This window comes from Callospermophilus lateralis, chromosome 16 (assembly GCF_048772815.1).
Source record: "Callospermophilus lateralis isolate mCalLat2 chromosome 16, mCalLat2.hap1, whole genome shotgun sequence".
NCBI lineage: Eukaryota > Metazoa > Chordata > Mammalia > Rodentia > Sciuridae > Callospermophilus > Callospermophilus lateralis.
Genome location: NC_135320.1, coordinates 76,246,931 through 76,269,107, shown reverse-complemented (window position 1 = coordinate 76,269,107; position 22,177 = coordinate 76,246,931). Strand labels below are relative to the sequence as shown.

General features: G+C 34.2%; 1 protein-coding gene across 4 annotated transcripts in view; it reads left to right on the top strand.

Annotated features, from left to right (window-relative positions):
• Positions 1-22,136, top strand: part of Tatdn1 (TatD DNase domain containing 1) — a 33,809-nt gene extending 11,673 nt beyond the window's left edge. The window contains exons 2-12 of one of the 4 annotated variants that reach the window (XM_076836276.1): positions 1,692-1,741; positions 2,841-2,916; positions 5,129-5,192; positions 7,035-7,178; positions 7,269-7,311; positions 11,940-12,025; positions 12,114-12,154; positions 14,117-14,193; positions 18,307-18,377; positions 19,579-19,705; positions 21,942-22,136. In XM_076836276.1, coding sequence (XP_076692391.1) covers positions 5,132-5,192; positions 7,035-7,178; positions 7,269-7,311; positions 11,940-12,025; positions 12,114-12,154; positions 14,117-14,193; positions 18,307-18,377; positions 19,579-19,705; positions 21,942-22,038 — 747 coding nt within the window. In that variant the 5' untranslated portion in view covers positions 1,692-1,741; positions 2,841-2,916; positions 5,129-5,131 and the 3' untranslated portion in view covers positions 22,039-22,136. Of the gene's footprint in view, positions 1-1,691; positions 1,742-2,840; positions 2,917-5,128; positions 5,193-7,034; positions 7,179-7,268; positions 7,312-10,057; positions 10,123-11,939; positions 12,026-12,113; positions 12,155-14,116; positions 14,194-18,306; positions 18,378-19,578; positions 19,706-21,941 lie in introns of those variants that run through there. The other 3 variants (XM_076836275.1, XM_076836277.1, XM_076836278.1) reach the window with 3 other exon arrangements.
• Positions 22,137-22,177: the final 41 nt, after the last annotated feature.

Here is a 22,177-nt window from a genome sequence, read left to right as displayed (position 1 = left end):
GAAGTAGAATTACACATTTCAGTAAGCCAAGTCAGAAACTAATCTTCCTGTGTTACCAGGTAGTAGTAGGTGTTAGATGTCACTTGAAAGAAGAAAAGTAACTTAGCTTTCTTAAGTGTAATCTCAAAAATTACCTTTTCTACTTTACTTAGAATTTTGGATGACATCTTTATGTTTTACTTACATAATACTGTTATATTAAAGCTTCATACCAGGGTTTCATAAACTGACTTCCAGACCACTCACGTATAATCGAATCAAGCCTTTATTGAAGCACACCGGTGGCGGCTGACCAGAACATAAAGCTGTTCCCCTGATCAGCCCCAAACAATTGCAAGGGCACTCCTTATAAGCCTGAAAACCGCAAAAGGGATGTTCAGGGGATCTAGCCAATTCAAGCAAGGCAGGTTACAGAAGCGGGACAGTGCAGTCATGCGGAGGGAAGCCTAACCAATCACAGTTAGCCCAGTCACCCTACAGAAACAATACCCCATTAGGTAGTTCCATGTTCTTAAAGGTTTCTATAGCAAAAGGAAAAGAACATCTTGCCCCAGTCATGACTTTTCTACTTGGCATGGTTGTTTTACAGGATGAAGTCATAAAACAAAATGGAGTCACATTTGCTCCTACTATCACAGTACAGTTGGACTATAGATTAACATGTATTCTACTCTTCTTGCCTTTTTAGCACTTAATGAATTTCATACTTTGTGATTATATGTGTATGTATGTTTTTATGTGTGTTTATGAAATAAATTTTTTTGTGGTCAATATTAGCATTACTGCAGCTTATAATAGCCAGCAAAACCAGTTGATGTACTTAGCAAAAGCTGCGTAAGTTGGTATTTTTGTCTAAAAGAAATTTTGTAGGTACTTCAGAAGTAATATCAACTGAATTCCAATCACATTTACTCTGATGAGTAATGTGAATAAAAAATGGATTTTATATATGATTATTTTATTTTGCTCTTCAATTATTTCGGCCTCTCAGAGCTTACTCTCCCCAGAAAAATGTATTGTTTACAATATTTAACAATGAATGATAGGAAAAGGCAAAAAAACAACTGTCCAGGAAAACAGAAAACAGATTATCTTTCCTTAATGGTAATGGTAATTACAGAAATATAGAATTAACTGATATTTATAAAGAAATGTTATGTCATATTTTGGGAGGCACTGCAAGCAGGAAAACCCTAGTAAAAATAAACAATCTTAATAATTGTTTCCTTTTTTTTTTTTTTTTTTTTTTGTGGTACTGGGAATCAAAACAAGGGCCTCACCCATGCTAGGTAGGCAAGTGCTCTACCACTGAGCCACATTCCTACTCCAGATAAATTACTTTTTAAAAAATACATTGCCAAGTTTCAAATTCAAGACAAGTGACTTAAGTTGTAGTTACCAAATTCATCTTTTGAGTCTCCTAATTTTTCTCTCTGAATATAAATGCAATTCGATTAATAGTTTATTATTCATCTAGTTTGCTTTATATTGATTTCTTTTTCTTTTTTTGTTAAGCTTTTTGCTATTTCTAATATTATGTGACAACTATTCTTCAAACAGTATTGATTTGATTTTGATGTAGTACATATGATTACTTCTATATATTTTTATTTCAAGAAGAGAGGACCAAATTATAGATAAGTGAATTTTTATTTATTAGGTTTTCTTTATGAATGGTTTGTTTTGTACAGATGACTTACAGGATGTAATAGAGAGAGCTATCCAGACTGGTGTTAAAAAGGTAACATCTGTTTTTTGTTATTCTTGGGGGTTTTTTTATGTTTAAAATAAATTGTAGTTAAAATTTCACAGAGTAAAAGGGAAGAAGCCAATACTACACACTTAGAATATATATTGTCTACATGTAATATTCTCAAGTTAGTAGAAATTAAATATTATAGTATTCTGTCACAACATTTTAAGTTACATAAACCTCATGTATAGTTCTTCCATGTGATCAGTAATGCAATAAGTGGTAAAATCTCTTGAAAAAAAATTAAATCTATATGAAGTACTAGACTTCTTAAAAGGTAATTTTTAGTAAGTTTTCTAATATACTAGTATTTGTTAGAATTAAGTGGTCATCAAAAAGACATGGGTGTGGTGGCACATGACCAGCTGGGTGTGGTGGCACACACCCACACCCGTAGGTACAGTGACTAGGGAGACTGTGGCCAGAGGATAGAATATTCAAGCCTTAGCAATTTCAGGAGACCCTGTTTCAAAACAAAGAGGACTGGGGATAATACCAAGTACCTAAACTTTCATGTGTCAGCCATGAATAATTTATTCTTCACACTTCTGTCCGTGCATGATAAAGCACCTGGGTTCAATCTCCAGTATTGCTGCATAAATGAATAAACAATTTTAAGGTGGATGGGAGTATATCTCACCAGTAAAGCTTTACCTAACACACATAAAGCTTTGGGTTCAAATTAGTTTTTAAAATAGTAAATTAGCCCACACATGCGTACAATATGGTATCAATTCTAAGTTGAATACCCTCAATGCTAAAGAATGACATTATTGACTAAATGAGTTCTGCAGTCTTCAACCCTAAAATTGTATTAGCAATTATTTACAAGTAATATGAAAAAAATAGAAGTTACTTGAATTTCTCATTATATGTGTTCACGCCGTCTTGGTAAATCACTTTATATGATGCTTTTCTGCAAACTGAAATACCAAGTACCTAACTTTCATGTGTCAGCAATGGATAGTTTATTCTTTACACTTTGTGTGTATGTGTGTTGCAGGGGTGCAGTACTGGGGATTTAACACAAGGGTGCTTTATAACTGAGCTACAACTCCAGCCCTTTTTTTGTTTTATTTTGAGACAGGGTCTCACTAATTACCAAGACTGACCTTCAACTTATGATCCTTCTGCCTCACCTTCCTGAGTTGCTGGGATTATAGGTGTGTACTATTGTGCCCAGCTTATTCTTCTCACTTTTAATTACTCACATACAAACCTATATAAACTACTGAACAGGAATAATAGAACTATGTGAATTTGTTCCAAGTTGGAATTTCATCAGTATCTTACAGAAATACTATAGTGGCTAAAAACACAGTTACAACATCACAAACCTGGGTTCTAGCCCCAGCTTCATTCATACTTTGTAATTTGGAATATTTTCTCTCTCTAGATTTCAGTTTTCTCATCCATAAAAAGGAATTGATAAGCCACACACAGTGGTGCACACTTGTAATCCCAGTGGCTGGGGAGGCTGAGGCAGGAGGATTGCAAGTTGAAAGCCAGCCTCAGCAAAAAACGAGGTGCTAAGCAATTCAGTGAGACCCTGTTTCTAAATAAAATACAAAACAGGGCTGGGGTGTAGCTCAGTGTTTGAGTGCCCCTGAGTTCAATCCCCGGTACCCTGAAAAGGGGTCGGGGATGATGATAGTACCTAATTAATAGAATTGGGAAGGTTAAATAAAATATTCAATGGAGAAATGCTTGGTGTTATACCTGGCATAGAGTAAACAAACTTCTTTACTCATGCAGTGGATGCCACCATTGTCAGATTAGCATTGTCCTTGTACTCTGGGAGAGGGAGTTATGTCCTTTACCTCTTGCCCTTATTTTATTTCCACTACATGGAAAAGTTACAGGTAATGTAAAAAGTAGACTTGATTAAAAACTTTTACGAAATTAAAATACTATATGGGGCAACTGGTCTGGTTTTAAAGAATTAGGTAATGTTAATAAACAAGAAAGTTTTCCCAATATTTCTAAAAATATTTTATATCCTATGTTTTATAGGCAGTTGGGGATTTAATTGTGACTCTACATTCCCTGAATAGATAGATGTTCAATGTCATCATATTAGAGGTTTGAGTTGCTATATGAAAATACCTATTTATCATTTACCACTGTCTTTGTATTTGTATGTATTCTCTTTAGAATTCATTTGTACCTAAATGAATTCTGCGTTTTATTTATTTTTTTAATTTTTAAAATTTTTGGTACTGGGGATTGAAATGAGAGGTGCTACATCCCAGTCTTTAAATTTTTGTCTTGAGGTGGATCTTACAGTTACTGAGGGTCTTTTAAGTTACTGCAGCTGGCTTCAAACTGTGATCCTGCTATCCCAGCCTCCCGAGTCTGTGGGAATACAGTCATGTGCCACCATAACTAGCTTGAATTCTGCACTTTAGCTTAGTGATACCCTTGAAGTATGCTTTACAAAATATCCAGGAGTGAGCTCAAATCTCTTCTTCAGAAGAGTGTGGACCTTAAACAGCACTGCTCAGTAGTCATCATCAACACATGGCTCTTCAGTGACATTTTCATTTTAACAGATTAGCAAAGATGGCATTAACCATCGGATGAGTTCTGATAGCTGTCTTTCTAGAAATATGTTTAACTTCTAAGAGCCATAAATTCCCTACAGAGATTTTGTTATGGTACATTACATTAATTCAACAATTCTCAAACTTCTCAGTCTCAGAACCATTTCACATTCTTAAATTTTACTAAGCCCCCCCAAAAGCTTTTGTTTATGTGGGTTGTTTACATTCTTTCAAATCTCTTAATGGCTGAGAGAATAGAAGTATGCTGAATTATCACATCTGTTTCTGTAGTCAGTCTGTTGCACATCATGCAGCCTCTGGGAAACCTCACTGTACACTGTGACATAATGAGAGTGAAAAAAGACAAATAGAATTTTAGTATTATTGTGAAAATAGTTTCAACCTCACATACTTCCTAGGAGTTCTTGGACTACACTTGGAGAACTGTTTTGAATTAATCAACATTACTGAGTTACTGATATAGCTGATCACTGATTTATGTTAACAGGATTCTAAATTCACAGGTCTTTAGTTATTCAGTCTTTTATAATATATGATCTGTGACCTTAAGGAACTCAAGGTCTAACAAAGACTGACATATAAGTGCACTGTATTAGGGAGGAGTGACAAATTTTCCTGTGGACTGTGTGTGTAGAACAGTCAGGTGTCATTCTACACAGGGACGATCTTCCCAGCTGAATTTTAAAGGAATGTGGGTACACAGTGGTCAAAGGAAAAGGCATTTTGCTGCGAAGAAGTAGTAGGAAGGAGTGTTTGGGAAAACTGTTGATGCCCTGATAAAGTCAGCTTATTTCTCGTCTTTCTATTTCAGTTTATGATTACGGGTGGAGATCTGCAAGACAGTAAAGCTGCACTGAATCTGGCACAAACAAATGGTATCCTAATGTTCTTTTACCAGTAAAAATATACAAATTAAGTAATTTTGAAGAAGTCTTTCTGAGAAGTTCTTCAGGGATAGCACAATGATCATGACCTTAGAAAAAGTCGGAAAAGGGGTTGATTTCAATGGGACATGATAAACATGACAAATTCAGAGTATTCATTGGTAAATCAGATGTTTGATAAACCCTCTCATAATAGTTAATAAAAATAGTTCTAATATTTAAAATTTCAGTTGCTTTTTTAAAAAATCTGGATCTCTGAAGGATTTGTTTAATAAGTATTTATTTTGTGAACTAGACACTGTGCAAGACTCCAGGAGTGCAAATAACAATATAATATATATAATTATTCATATTATCACTTTATGTCCAAATATTTTATACTTTTAAAATATCTTAAAAGTTTTGGAATTGATTTTTTAAGGGCGTCCTAGTTACATAAAACACCTCATTTATCTGGGATTCATTTATTTACTTTGATTTTGCATGTCTAATTTGCTAGATACCCAGAAATTAGATAGTCTACATAATTTCTTAAAATACAAGTGTTTCCTTTATGCATAAATGTTATTAAAAGCTTTTTTTAAAAAAACAATCTTTCGGGGCTGGGGTTTTAGCTCAGTGGCAGAGCGCTTGCCTTGCATGTGTGAGGCACTGGATTCAGGCTTCAGCACCACATAAAAATAAATAAACAAAACCAAAGATATTGTGTCCATATATAAATAAAAAATATTTGAAAAAAACCCCAATCTTTCTAAAATGCACACTTTTTTTTCAGGATACACTGACATTTATTTAGTAATTAAGGACATAAAAATAATCATCTTCCCAGGAATTCTGTGGGTACATAAGAATATTTTCTTTCATTCTTTTGTTCTCAAACAGATATGCTTTCAGAAGTTCTCTCCAGTTATTCCCTATTAACCCCTTCCAGTCCTTTCAAAGTACTTTGTGTCCTCACACATTTGGAAGTCTGATGCTTCCTTTTATCTGTAGACATCTGCATGAGAACCTAAAGGAGGCTCCACCCTCTCTGCAGGTTCAGATGAGGTACCTGTTAAAACCCTCAAACCCATCTTTGACTTCTCATTTGTGTTCCATACGATTAAAGCTGTCAAAGCCAATAGTTAAGTATTGTTGTTTTCTTTTTTTTTAATTTTTAATTTTTGGTATCATGGATTGAACCCAGGGTGCTTAACCACTGAGCCACATCCCCAGCTCTTTTATGTTTTATTTTGAGACAGGGTCTCACTAAATTGCTTAGCCCTCACTAAATTTTTGATGCTGGCCTTGAACTTGTGATCCTCCTGTCTTAGCCTCCCCAGTTACTGGGATTACAGGTATACACCACCAGAACTAGGTGTTTTTTATTAGAATAACAAATTCTCCATTTTACCTTTTTGAGTCACCTCTGCAATTAACCTTTTTAAGGAGAATATATTTTAACTGTTATATTAAATAAAGGAATTATGATAGTCATGTGAACACTGAATATAAAAGATAAATAAAATTAGATGACAGCATTTCTTTTTGTTTTAGATGATAACATTTCAAGAAATTATTTCACTTTTCATTATGTAATGCTCAATAAATACCAAGCTTTGGAAAGAGTTGAATTAATTATTTTATTAACACAGAAAAGCAATTTTCTTATTCATGTCCTACTTTGTTAAGGTTTTCTGCAAATTCTTACATGATTAACATAATGCAATTCTGGTGGTTAAAACAGTATATGACTAAAAAAAAAGGTGAAACTTTTTGTTCTCTTATATTTGCATATTAAATATGAATGTGAAATGATTTTGAAAATAACCCTAAGACATTACTTTGTGTTAGATATGTTTTTCAGCACAGTTGGATGTCATCCTACAAGATGTGGAGAATTTGAAAAGAATAATCCTGACATTTACTTAACGGAATTGCTAAATCTTGCTGAAAACAATAAGGGGAAGGTTGTAGCAGTAGGGGAATGTGGACTTGGTAAGTGCAAGCCAGTCACTTAGATGACTTTGAAAATAGCAGATTTGTTCTGTAAAGTCCTAAGTAATTATTCTTTTTTATCTTTTAAAGACTTTGATCGACTACAGTTTTGTCCCAGAGATACCCAGCTCAAGTAAGGAAATTTAATGATATTAGTAATAATTGTAAAATCCTAGTAGTGATGTTTTTAAAATAACTTATGAATTGAGCACATAGTTAGATTAGGCATCAGGATGTTTTTGTTTTTCCCTGTGTATATCAAAATTTAAATAAAACTAATTCCATGCATATAATTCATAAGGGATATAATTGATTAACCAATTTTATTTGTTAGAAATAAGGGATGACTTTACAAGACTTTTTTGTTGTTTTTCATTTGTTTAACAGATGGATCATGCATGAACCATTCCAATGGAGAGAATGAAATTCAGTTGTGGGGGACGTGATTTAAGGGCAAAGGATATTAAAAAGGGATTATTAAAAGATCAATCACCAAAGCAAGAAGAGCATATATTACTCTTGCTGGGCTTTGGATATTGTTAGCTGGGAACAGTGAGAACCCTTTCATAGGAGCCATGTTGAGAACTATAGCTCCTAAGAAAACTCCACAGCTCATAGGCCTCAAGGACTTCCTGTAATGCGCAACTTGCAGCTTTTAATTGGAGCTCCTATCGTGTTTTGGGTCAGTTATATAGGTTGAAAATAAGAATTAGGTCAAGTCTTAATTTAAAACATGAGCACTTCAAAAACATCTTAATTATCGAGATACTAAAACATTAGAATGAACTTCTAAAGGAGGTTAACTTAATTATTCATTCATATAACAAATATTTATGGAGTTATGGAATACATGCCAGCAACTGCTGGGAACTCAAAGAATACAAAAATATGAATAAAAGTATACTAGCTGTTACTAACAACCTTTAAGAATAAACAACCTCTGTCCACCTTAATTTTTTTTTTCTTTTTGCAGTGTTGGGGAATCAAACTCAAGGCCTCACACATGCTAGGCAAGTGCTCTACCACTGAGCTTTGCCCCCAGCTCCATACCTTAGTTTATGATATATAAAGGAGAATTTGGCTCAGATTCTTTCTTAAGATAACATCCACTTTTTTGTTGTTGTTTGGTTTTGGTACCAGGGATTAAACCCAGGGGCATTTAACCACTGAGCCACATCCCTAGCCCTTTTTATTTATTTATCTTTATAAATAAATAAGTTGCTGAGGGTCTTGCTAAATTTCTGAAGCTGACTTTGAACTTTCAGTCCTCCTGCCTATCATAATATTTAATAATGAATACTTGTTGTCATGTGATTTTAATTAAGCCAATTTTATGGCCTGAAGCAGTTTTTCATTTTATACATGCCAAAAATATGTTACTGAGTCCCCTGCCTGTTGCTTTGCTTTAAAGTGGAATCTCGATCTGTTCATTGTAGTTGAAAACCACTGCAGTAAGGAGCAGGTTTATTAGTGGAGTCAGTCATAACTTAAGATTCGAATCTCCCGAATTTCTGAAGTCTGACATCTATAGCCAAGTGGAGTAGGCTGAGTTAGAGTGAAGTCCTATGGCCACATACTTCTTTCAGGCCTCTTTTTTATATATAACCCTTTCAGAGTTGTGCAATTTGCGGTATACCATTTGCTGTGTTTCCAGGGACACACACAAGGCCACCAGCAGTGTTACTAGAGCTTTGAGCCTCTTCTGAATATCATGTAGTCAACTCACTTCACCTTAAAAGTTCACAGTTTGATAGTTTCTTAGGTTATTCCTCCACATTAGTTTTGGGCCAGGTTGAGATTTATGAATCACAGACTGTATCACAACAAGCAAGGGCAGTTGCATAGTTCCCCCAAGATTTCTTGCTGGTACATATTTTACTTATAGATGAGTTAAAGCTATTTCTAAAATGCAACTTAAATACTTGAAACTCAGCTTGGGGGTTAAATGAAAACACTGATAATATCAATTCTATTTTAGTGTTCTGAAGAGACTTAAATCATCAGAGCAAGATTAGAACTAAAACAATGTGTATAGCACAATATAGTTTATGCTTTAACTCCTGTGCCAGTTGTTCAGGTGTTAATCTAGTGTAGAGAGTTAGACCTCTGATAATTCAGTAAATGATTACTGAGAGCCTCTCCAGTATGATAGAAATAAGACTTGGTCCTCATGTTTTCATAGTCAAGAGAGGACATAAGTAATTATAAATGGCTGGCTAGTGCTATCAGAAAGCGATGTGCACAGCAGAGAGGACTAACTTTTCTAGGAGAGTCAGGAAAATCTTCAGTAAAGTAGATAGCATGTAGTCTAGGCCTTTTTTGGAGAGAATAAACTAAGGACAAACTAAAATAGGTGGAAAGTTTGGTAAGATTGGCAGTTTAACATGAGATTTTTTTTAAAAAAATTAATTATAAAACACTAAATGACTTAGTGGATGAAAGATACAGCAGTAATAATCATGTTTGGATTGTTAAGGAAACAAAACCCCATGCCCCACCCTGTCTGCAGCCTTTGCTCACACAGCACTCTGCTTGTTCCAGCACTTAGCACAGTGCATTGGTAATGTTTGTTCTGTGCTAGACAGACTTGTGTCCTGAGTGGCTTCAGTGGCACTTTAAATCTTGCTCCTGTTGTAGTTCCCTTGCACTTAGCATAGCGCTCTTGGTGTAGCAGGTGCTTGGTAACTGGTAGGTGAAAGTTTGAGGAGGAAGGCTCTTTCTGATTCCTATAGGGGAACATGGGACAAAGTCTTGTAATTCAGCTTTTGCCATTGAGTTTATTCTTAGAAGAATTTAGGTTTTGCTTTGTGTTTTTATACCATCTGAAACAACATCTGATTTGTTTTTGCTTTCTTTTTGTTTTTAAATAAAAATGTCAGGAAAAAAAGAAGAGAAAAATAGAAAGTAAATTAACATGTTGAAATAGAAGACAAGACAAATTAAGGTACAATAGTTAAAGCATCTGAAATATAACAGCATCAATAACATAGTGCTAAAAGTATGATTATTTGAAGCAAGTCTGGGGTATGTTTTAAAGTTGCTGTTGGTGGTTATATATCCCTTTGTACATCTTAATTTTCCTCATCCTCAAAATGAGAATAATGCTGCTTATCTTTTTAAACATATGACATGTAAAAGCTAATAGTGGCATGCCTGGCACAGAGTAAGGACTTAATAAATTGTGGCTTTTGTTATATTATTAGAAATATTGCCATTCTAAATGAAAACATTAGTTATACTTTTTGCTTAGGGTATCTTTGAGTCATCCCCTGTACTTAACCGTTTCTGTAACCTGTGCTACACTCTTTCCTTGTTCCTTGTTAGAGCTCGTTTCTCTTGAGTAGGAGCAATTTGCTCTGGACAGTTTTCTTGAGGCTTTAAAATGTTAACACTGTGAAGATCTTTTAAAAAAAAATAATGAGATGAGATGGACATGACTGTAACCCCAGTGACTCCAGAGACAAAAGTCAGGCTGATGGCAAGTTAAAGGCCAGCCTCAATAATTCATTGAGACCCTGGCTCAAAATAGAAAGGGCTTAGTGGTAGAGAGCCCCTGGATTCAATCCCTAGTACCCACCGTCGCAAAACCAGATATCAGACAAGATTTCAAAATGATCCTTTGGGTATTTAGGGGACCCTAGAGATGAGAGATTGAGGCCATTGGCCAGCTTAGAGAGGGATTTCCAGCTTGTGTTAAGGTGTACCCGTGTCACTTGCTGGGCTTTTCAATGGCTTCAGTTCTGGTAAATAACAGCCTCCACTGCTAAGCTGACCTTTCAAGCCCTTGTCTTTAGATAGTATTGACCCTGAACTGTAAGAAACAGTGAGCCAATCTGAAATCTAATCACAGCTTCACTCAAAGGACCAAACTTAAATAAACTGAAATCATAAGTAAATGAGGCAGAGATGCCAATTCCTGCCCCATAACTTATGTCATTGTTTCAAGTTAGCATGGTAATTTTCTTCCTTTAAAGACAATTATCATTTGATATTGCATACAAATTATCCTTGATTTTATCATTAGTATTTATTTTTTTACCACATGCCCTCTAATGACACTAGATGGCTTAAACTCAGGGACCTTTCTTTTCTCCAACTATGTAAAATTGCAGTTATGAGCTTTTTGTTTTCATGAATCATCCTTTTGCCTACCTCATGATAGAAAGCTAATTTCTAAACCAACCATTAGATTCTGTAAATTTGTGCCTTAGTCATGTGACTTAGTTCATGGATCTGTAGGGTTGGGTAGGCTAGAGTGGTTAGCACAAAGTAGTCTGGTGGTCAGCTGGCCCCACTGGTAGGGGGCCTGCAGCCTCCTGTTCTTCTCTACCACTAATGCCTGCTCTGGGTCTGGATCTCATGGATTATGGGATGTTTGTTTCATTTGCTGGGATTTGGTTGAGACACTAGTTTAAAAGTAGTTCTTCAGGGGAACATCCGCCATCACGCTAATTATAAACCATACATCTCTTCTAACAATCATTAGTAAAATGCTTCCTGCTTACTAAGCAGTTATGATGGAAAACCTAACAAACAGTTCTGAAAATAAATTTTTAATCCCAGAAACTGTAGTTTTCCTTTCCAGAAAATGTGTTATAAAAAGCCCTCTGCTAAGCCTGATATGTTTTAATGTCTGAATTCACTATTTTAGAGCTATCATTTCTAGAGAATAAAATTCCTTAATTAAAAAAAATCATTTGACAATAGTCCTTCTCTTGCTAAAATAAAATTTTTAATAGGAAAATATTTTGTGTTATGCAGATACTTTGAAAAACAATTTGAACTGTCAGAAAAAACAAAATTACCAATGTTTCTTCATTGTCGAAACTCACATACTGAGTTTTTAGGTGAGTTAAAAATAAACTCATTTAGAATTTAAGAATTGTTCAAAAATCAAGCTAATTCCTATAAGTTCTTTCTATTTTTAATTCACAGACATAATGAAAAGAAATAGAGATCGGTGTGTAGGTGGGGTGGTAAGTATAGAATGGTTGTCTTTAATTTATGATACACAAAAACATCTTGGTTAATAGTGTGGCTTGTAAAGTAATTCAGATGTCAGTTCTACACCCATTATTTGAAAGACATGTAAGTTTACTAGTGGATTTATGGGTCAGATGTAGGAAACACAGAAACCACACTGTTTCAATTATACTTTCTTTGTTTAATGTACAAGAATGAGTATAAAATTCTATTCACAGTAAAACCCCATGAATTTACTTCTACACATTCTGATGCTACGCATGATATTCTTTTTCTGTCTCTTCCATTAGCCATTCATGAATGTTCTTCAGTTTAAATTTTGAGAAACATATATTTGTATAATATCTTAAAATATTTCACTATTAGATTCAGATTTGTTTTCTTAATTTCTGATTAATTGTATTTATTTACTATTGTGACTCTGATCTAGAGACTCATTTTCCTTTCTATAATTTATATTTTACTTGAAATAGTGCTCCCAAATGGACATTTCAGTCACTGATTTTCAGACATTTCCCATAAATAACATCTGACTATCACCTAGTTCAGGAGTCAATGGCAGTGATTTTTAGTCTTTTCAAATCATGGACTCTTTTTGAGAATTCACTTTAGAAAAATGTTCAGATATATTGATTTTCAAATACAATTTCAGGAGAGTCTCAGTGACTCTTTAGCAAAAAAAAAAAAAAAAAAAAAAAAAAAAAAACACCAAAAAACTATTATTCCAGGTATAATAAAATCAGAGTTTACTGTGCCAACCAAGGGGAGAGAAAATAGCCCTGAGCACCCATTATGTATGGATGCCTGTCTTTGAGTTTCATGTGCATTTTCTCAATGTTTAGCCTTTGCTTCATTTTTTGTACCATTTATTATATGTATGTATTCTACATCGCTTTGGAGTTAATGTTACTGTGTACTTTTTCTCTGTAATTTATTTACTCTCTAACTTATCCTTTTGGAACTGTACCTGGGAATTGAGAGGTTTTAATGCCCTTTGCATAGCCAGTGGTATTTATTATGGCCTGCAGACTCCACCTCTCTCCCATTTGCTTTATTTCTAAGTAAGCTTTTACTTGGATGATTCTATAATAGTTTTAAAAAATTAACACCACCAACAACAAATCCAATGTCAATGTTTGATTTTTAGTAAAAAAGAAATTACCAAAGAATTAACTAATTTTCTAAAATGGTTTATGAAGAGTCACATTTAAAATTATTTTGCCATTAATTGAGGTTGTGTTTTCTAGTCGACTAAAAATTCGAGGGAAAGAATAATCCCTTTATGGAGAGCTGTGTAACAAATTTCTTAATTATTGGGAGATATTAGCCATAGTATGTTTCAGATTCTCTGAACTCAGCAGTAAGGTGACATCATCTTGTTTGTAAAGGAAGTGCTGTTGTTATTTGTTATTATTGATTACATAAATATACCTGAAGAATGAAAAACTACATGTGAACCCCTATGTCTTTAAAGGTGAAAAATACCATCTCATTCCTTTTTGCCTGCTAAGTCAATATTATTGACTGTGTAACAATTTTACATTTTTAAAGCAACATTCTTACCTCTTTATAGAGCTTTTTAAAACTTGCCTCTTAAGTTTTTTCTATTCTAGAGAAAATATACTCAAAACAGAAAAATTCAGTGTTTTCAATAGTGGTATGACATTTCCAAGCTTGAAAACATGACTGCCCTTCTATGGTGATACTGGTGCAGACACTAACACAGCACTCTAGAGAGAAATCCTAGCCAGCTAATCCCTTGCCGTATCACTGGAGATGACAATGGGTTGTAATTGTGAAACCTTAGTGAAAATTAAAATTGTAGGGGCTACCACATCTGAAACCCTATGATCCCCAAACCCTTACATGCATCTATTATTTTTGCTTAGGAAGTCTTAGTGTTATGTAGAATTTTAAAGAATAATTATAATAAAATTATGCCTGTATGTCCCTAGGTGCATTCATTTGATGGTACCAAGGAAGCAGCAGCTGCTCTGATTGACTTGGATCTTTATATAGGGTTTAATGGTTGGTACGTTCTTAAGGTTTTTTGTTTGTTTTAACTTTTATGTTAAGCATGTTTCTTAAATTGTTTTACAATAAATTGCTGATATTTATTTTTTATTAAAGTATGTATGTTTTTCATTGATCCGGGCCCAAGAATTTTAGTATTTATGTAAGGAATGGAACAGTACTATTTACCATTACAAGTAAAAGCCTGAAAGTCTTACACTTCTACTCTGTTCTAATAATAGAAACAGTCTGCTGAAATCAGCAGCTAGCTTTTTCTAACAATCCAATTTATTCCCAAGTCATTTTATCTATTTAAAATGTATGGTTTATAGCATTGTATATACATATATATGTCATGTCTGATCATGGGAGAAAGGTTATTTTTTGACAATCATTTATATATCTCTGTAGGCTAAGAAACCAGGCTTAAATAAGTTAAGAAACAGGTATAAAGTTACTCCCAAGTGTAAGAACCTGTGTCCTCTGGCTTCTGGCTCTGTGACCTTTCTGCTGTAACCCCACACTAAACCTCAAACACCAGTGCAGTCACTGGCATAGCTTGGGCCTGGGCTGGTTTTGTGTTAGATGTATAAGAGCTTCCGCCAGGATCTTTTTATAGGATGTCAGTGTAGCTTATTAAAATAAATCACAGTATAGTACAAGACTCGCTTTCCCTCTTCAGTGTTTCTTTCCAATGTCACTTTTCTGATTAAATAATTTAAAATCTTTGGGAAATAGAATAATGGAATTACTTATTTGCTATAAAGTTCAGTATATAAATGTTCTAGATGCCTCTTTCACATTTTGGGGTGTGTCGGGGGTCGGGTAACGGGGATTGAACTCAGGGGCACTCGGCCACTGAGCCACATCCCCAGCTCTATTTTGTATTTTATTCAGAGACAGGATCTCACTGAGTTGCTTAGCACCTTGCTTTAGCTGAGGCTAGCTTTGAACTCTGTCCTCCTACTTCAGCCTCCTGAGCCACTGGGATTACAGGCATGTGCCACTGTGCCCAGTCTTATATTTAAATTCATGGTTTGGTTTAATTTATAAATTAATATTTAAAGGAATACATGCATAGTGATTAAAAAGTCAAGTAGGACTAAAGACTTATAAGCAACCCCACCCAGCATGCCCCAGCCTCTAAGTCAGCTCTTCCAGAGCAACCACTTCGCTGTATGTCACAGTATTTCCAGATTATGTGCCTCTACTCTTCTGATTCATCCCCTTTGCCTATTCTCATTATAAGCACTGGAATTCTTATATCCCACACTAACTCCACCTCCATTATTCCTTCCATTGTAGTTATTTCAGAATTTTTGAGTTTATGCATATTCAATATTTTCATTATGTCTTTATATACATTTTTGACTGCTGATCCATGTGGTATACCACTTTTATTTTTCTGAAGTAACTTTTCTTGGTTTTCTTCAAAATTTGAAGCCCTCTAATACTTGCCACAGTTCTACAAAATGTTTTTATCTGTTTTTCTCCATGAGGAAATCTATCTAGATAATCTGATAGCTCCATTAGTTCCATACCCTTCTCTTTCTGTTTCAATTTAGACTAGTGTCTTGTCTGATAGCACTCCTATTTTGAGGCCCCAAATATTATTTGTTTTGGTGGTCTAAATTCTCTGTTTCCTAAGAAAGTTTTCATGAGAAGTAAAGTTTTTGAGATTTTTGCATGTTTTAAAATGAACTTACTGTATTCTTAAAAGTTTTCCTGCATAGCAAATGAAACTACCAACTTTTGGTTGGTAGTTTTCCTGGGTATGAAATTCTACATGAGAAATTATTTTCACTGAGAACTTACATTGTTTGATCAGTAGGTTCTAGTTGATAGTGAATAGTTAGTTGATATATTGATTCCTTGTGTCTTCTTGGGGATCCTGTTTTTCCTTTGGAAGATTTTAGTTATGCCTAGTTTTATAGAATTTCACAAAGATGTGTTTTGATGTTCTTATTTTGTTTTCTGGTCCCTCTTTATGCTGCTCTCTTACTGGCCCCTTCCAGCTGGAGGCTTATATCAGTCCTGGAGAATTTTCTTCATATTTTTCTTTAGCATCCCAGATTGATGTCTGATATTCTTTTTATTCTACAATTTCCATCTGTATTTCTGCTTTTTTTTTTTTTATAAAAAGTGCTTTATTTTCAGCCTTTTTAAAATTAAATACTTCCTTTGTTTTCAGTCTTTGAAAGCTTTTTAAAAATAACCAGTCTTAACAGATGCAGTGAGTTCTCATCTCTAAAGATATGAATTATAGTTGAAAATTTTTTGATTGCTTTTATTTCTTCCTTTGTTCTCTCATCATTGGGGCTTTCTTCAATGGCAGTTCTTCGTTGTCTATTAAAAAAAAAAAAATAGCTGCTTGAAAGTGCTGTAGGAGACAGTCCATCAGTTGGGAGGCTCAGATGGCGAACTGACTTTTCCACTAGGAATTCCCAAATAACATTTTATAGAGATCTTTTTCTGGTTGGTTCATTTCTCCAAAAAGGGATCCTCTGGTCTCTGCTGGAAAAGTGGGGTAGGGACTGACAACCGTACCTGACACTGTCCTGGAGCAAGATGGGATTAGAGGTCTCCCCACAGCAGTCAGTCTTCATTTCAGCCCACCTCACCCCTGCACTCTACTCATTTGTGCTTACTGTTCTCTGGTGGGCTCTCTGATTTAAGTTTCCTCCTTCCTCAACCATAGATAAGTAATCTGGGAGCCCCATCATTTCTTTACCCAGACTTTTCAAACAACTCTTGTTTCTATCCCCTGCTTTATCCTAGCTTTCTATATCTCATTCTCAGGTTCTTAGAAATGTGGTTTGCTTCTTTTTAATGTGTCTCTGCAGACACATAACTTTTTAAAGCATTTAAACATGTCATTTATCATTTCTCCATGTGCTTTCTATGTTGTGGTTCAAGATTAACAAATATTTACTAGTTTTGATTTCTTGTCCCCTCCTCCTCTACCCTCCTCCTTTCTGTCCACTAAAAGAATAGAAAAAGACCAAATGTTTACTGATTTCACCAAGATTACTGTTTATTTTCCTTGTTTCCTTGAAGGGTGTGTGGGAGGGATGAATAGGCAGAGCACAGAGGGTTTTTAGACAGTGAAACTACTCCAGATGAAATTATGATGTATCTATGTTGTTTGTCCAAACCCACAGAATGTATATCACCAAGAGTGAACCATATTGTCAATTGTGGGCTTATGGGCCATGATGATGTTTTGATGTGGGCTCATTAATTCTAACAGATGTACCACTGTATTGTGGATTTTTAGAGGGTGGTTGGCTATGTTTACACGGGGGCATGAGATGTTACCTAGAATGTCTACCTTCTGCTCAGTTTGGCTATGAACATACAACTTTTCTAAAAATGATTTAATATTTATAATTATTTTAAAATACAAGGACAGTATTATTTGTCATCAAATTATATTGTAAACCATCCCAAACCTCACTGGCAAATTGCAGCAAGCACTCAAATCCATAATCATTGGTCTTGGATCATTTGGAATTTGGCTGCCACAGGTTGCGTTTTCCTTCTGGGCACCCAGGCTGAAGAGGCTGCAACTCCTCAGTGCATGTTTACTTATCATGCCATCCAGATGACAAAAAGGTACATTGCCTATGGTCATCTCCTCACATTGGCCTAAAGTATGTCTTGAAGCCATGGACAGATTCAGAGTGGAGTTCGTCCTTTTTATAAGAAACCATAGCAAGAGTACAGATACCTAATTCTGTTAAAGGATGCTGAAGAATTAGGAGCAGTAATCCTGTGTCTCAGGGGCTGAAAATGAAAGTTAATAAAATGAAAGTTAACTGCCTTATGAACACCTCTCAGTTATGCAAATAAATTTTTTAAAAAGTTAAGCTTTTACTTAGACTGATAACAGAAAAACTATTGAAAAATCAATTGATAAACCTGAAAAAATATCATTTCTAAAGGCAGATCTAGTTGAAATGATTTAAATTTGGATTCTGTAAAGAATCTGAGTGTATATATACAAAAATTTCGAAAGTACATTGAAAATAAATTTGTTACGGGGTTTTGGTTTTTAAAAATTTAAATGTTTATGATATGAAAAAGTCACTAAATGCTACCTTTAAAGTAAATATACACTATTTTTTTTAAGCTCACTGAAAACTGAGGCTAATTTGGAAGTCTTGAAGTCAATACCTAGTGAAAAATTAATGATTGAAACTGGTAAGTTGATATTTTCATATTAAACCATACTTACTACCCTCCAGAAAATAGCTAGCGAAGGAGATGTTACTTCAATATCACTGCTAAATATCCTAAAATAGCATGCTGAGCTTCAACAGTTATACTTCCCCAAAGATTTTATTTTAATTGGTAAAGAATTATGCAAGTGGTTTTTATTTTCAATTTTAGAAATTTGGCTAAGCCTGAAAACTTCAAAAATACAAATAAGTGGAGGGTATGTGTGTGTGAGGATCCATGATAACCAAAGAGGTTGTAATTATATGAATATTTAATTAAATAAGGAATCTAACTCAGGACTTCATCCAGAGCTTCAAGATAAATCAAAAAATTGGGACTGGGGTTGTAGCTCAGTGGTTGAGTATTTGCCTTACATGTGTGAGGCACTGGGTTTGATCCTCAGCACCACATGAAAAAAAAAAAAAAATATATATATATATATACACACACACACACACATATATTGAGTAAAATAAAGATATTGTGTCCATCTACAACTAAATATATAAGTAATTACCTAAGTAATTCTTTTAAAAACATTAACAAATGTCTTATTTATAATGTCTACTTCTACCACATTTTTAAAGTAAACTGAGAAAACTTGTATAAGAGTTTAGAATCTATTTAAAATAAAAGAGATAAAAGCTAAAATTTATCTAAATGTTGTGGCTCAAGGCTTTTATACCTTGCGTTTAAAGTTCAGATTGAGCCACTCTGGAGAAATTACTTTTATTTCCTTGGGAAGTCATGAAATGAGAAGATTTCATTAAAAGTACAATATTTGTAAAATATGTAACCTATTATAATGATCAAAGTAGTATTCAAGGCCAGTTTCACATTCAGAAGTGGCACTGTAGAAATTTATCTCAAATGTTTTCATGTTAGAATTGTATTTCTTTTAGGTTTAGATCTTTTGTTAAAGCATGTATAATTTTACAATATTTGTTAGGTTAAGGTCTTTTGTTAAATATAACATAAAAGTGAGTCTTTGATGTTTAAAATGCAATTTGGGATTTTATCTCGTGCTTTTCTTAGAACTGTTTTCAGATGCATTAATTTCATTGCTTTGAAGCTAAGTCATGGCTTGTTACTTAAAAGGTTTTGTATTTGTTTAATAATATTCATAAGAAAACAATTTTTTAAAAGTAAACCCTTTAACAGACACTTCTTTACCTAATTCTAGATGCACCTTGGTGTGGAGTCAAAAATACACATGCTGGATCAAAATATGTAAAAACTTCATTTCCTACAAAAAAGAAATGGGAAAATGGGCATTGTTTAAAAGACAGAAATGAACCCTGTCATATAATGTAAGTGTTTTGCTGTTATGGTCTTTAAAAATTATTGACAATAACCACCAAATGCCACTTACAAAATGAACTCAAGGAAGAAAATTCAAAGTTTCATAAAATCCAAGTCAAGTTCGGGTCAGTCTTTAACAAACGTACACCACAATGGTACATGTTAGAAATAATGAATCTGCAGGGACACATCTTCATGACCCGAAGTTAAAGTTCAGGTCAAAGGTCATTTTAATAGTGATTTGGAGGAATCTGAATTTGTACCTATTGCTGTTATCTCAGCTCCTATATTCACTTTCTCTTAATTCAGTGACTTTTAATTTAGCAATGAAAAAATCTAATTGGTCACCTATCATTTTGTAGGATCTTAAAACTATTCATATCACCTTACCTTGTTGAAGTTTATTCTTATGTAACTTCATTGCTGCTGTTTGTAATCAGTTAGCCTTAGCAGACCTTTTTTAATTGATACTTGCATTTTAAATGATTTGATAACCTTAGGAAATCACACATTTCTTTAAGCCTTAGAACAAAATAATAAACGAAAGAATTTCCTTTTCCCAATCAAAAAATTTAACAAGGGGGGCAGAACTTCATAGTATATTTCCTAAAAGGTAGTAACTTGAGTCATTTTATTATAATTTTAGCACATGAAAATACTCACTCGTGTCAAAAGCTACAGTGAATCTTATAACAAACTAGGAAAGCTAGTTTTATCATGTTAATGGGCACATATCGAATTTAACTGGGACCAGAGACATAGCAACTGTCTGCCTTGAAAGGAACTAGCAGTGCTTTAAGGTGACATTTCAGTTGTTTACTTAGCATAACTGGGAGTTAGGCCAGTCAAAGACAAACACCTTGAGCAAAGGCAGACACAGAAAAGACTTGGCTGATCTATAGCACGGAGCCTAGTGTGGGAATAAGTAGGATGCATGGATTAGGTAGAAGGCAGCAGAATGAGGCTGGATTGTCCAGCTCTTTATGTCAACCTTAGTTTTGACTTTATCAGAACCCAAAGATTTCAAACAGGAGAATGGCATGATTTTAAGGTATCATTAGTAATCAGTGTGGGGAAGGATAGGAAAGGAGATAGGTAGTAGGGATTGTACAGATCTTGCATAACTGAAAACCTATGCCTGGTGTGCTGTATAAACAAAATCATTGAATTCTCAAGGACAATATGCATTTTTAATTATTTTTTTAAGAATATCTTCAGGGCTGGGGCTGTAGCTCAGTGGCAGAGTACTTGCTTAGCATGTGTGAAGCAAAGGGTTCAATCCTCAGCACCACATAAAAATAAATAAAATAAAGGCATTCTGTCCATCTACAACTACAGCAAATTTAAAAAAAAATAACTTCAGCTTTAGGCCATTGAAACCACATAAAAATAGACTGGATGGCAAGAGATGTTTGAAGATTGCCATACACTTTGTATTACCAATTCCTTTGAGTGTTCACAGTTAAAATACCCATAAAGGGACCAGAAAACTTATTACAAAGAGTATCTAAATGTTTAATTTACCTAGAACCTTCTAATTCACGTATCTTACCTATATGTAATAGTTAGGAAACACTGACAATTATCATTTTAGGTAAAGAAAGTTGATAGACCGACCCAAGGGCTGTTCTCTGTCTTACAGGATAGAAAGTATAGGAACATAAAGCCCTCACCCTCATCCACACTTTATTCTTCTTTTGCTGTCATTCTTAGTGGTTATGTAGCCATTTCTCGGTATCTTTAAAGGACTAGTTCTTAAAACAGTGGGTTAGTAAGTCTGTATAAAGAAAATTTGGGGTGCTGTCCTCCTAGTTATCATTATATACAAATAAATGTAAATAAAACTGAACCCAAAGTAGAAAAGTACTTACCCTCATTACATGCAATATACATATCCTAATTTTTAAAATGTTCATCATGACTCACTGAAGTGTTATGACCTACAGTTTTAAAGGATGCTTCCTTTCTGCTGGGTTAACGCCATGATTGTGGTACACATGGTATAGAAGGCCAATTTTAAACTTACTTGATGCTGTTCTTGGTTCTATTTCTACCCAAGTCAGCTTCAGCACTTTGTCTCTAATTGCTGCTACAAAGTTTTTTCTATTGATATTGCTAAAAACAACTGTTAAGCTTATTGTTAAAGGTAGTACAAGGTCTTCCTTTATATGAAAAAAATATTATATACCTTTAGAACAGAATATATGCTTGGAAATTTAACCATCCTTTTTTGTTTTGTTTTAGTCAAATACTGGAGATAATGTCAGCAGTAAGAGATGAAGATCCACTTGAATTAGCCAATACACTCTATAACAACACCATTAAATTATTTTTTTCCTGATACTGGTATATCTTCCATTTTCCATCATGTATGTAACAATTTCATGATAAAACTGACTTTAAGTTTTAATAAAGAAAATTCTCTGGATGTCATCTAAATAGGTATCATCTTCAATTTTATCTATAAAATCAGATCAAGA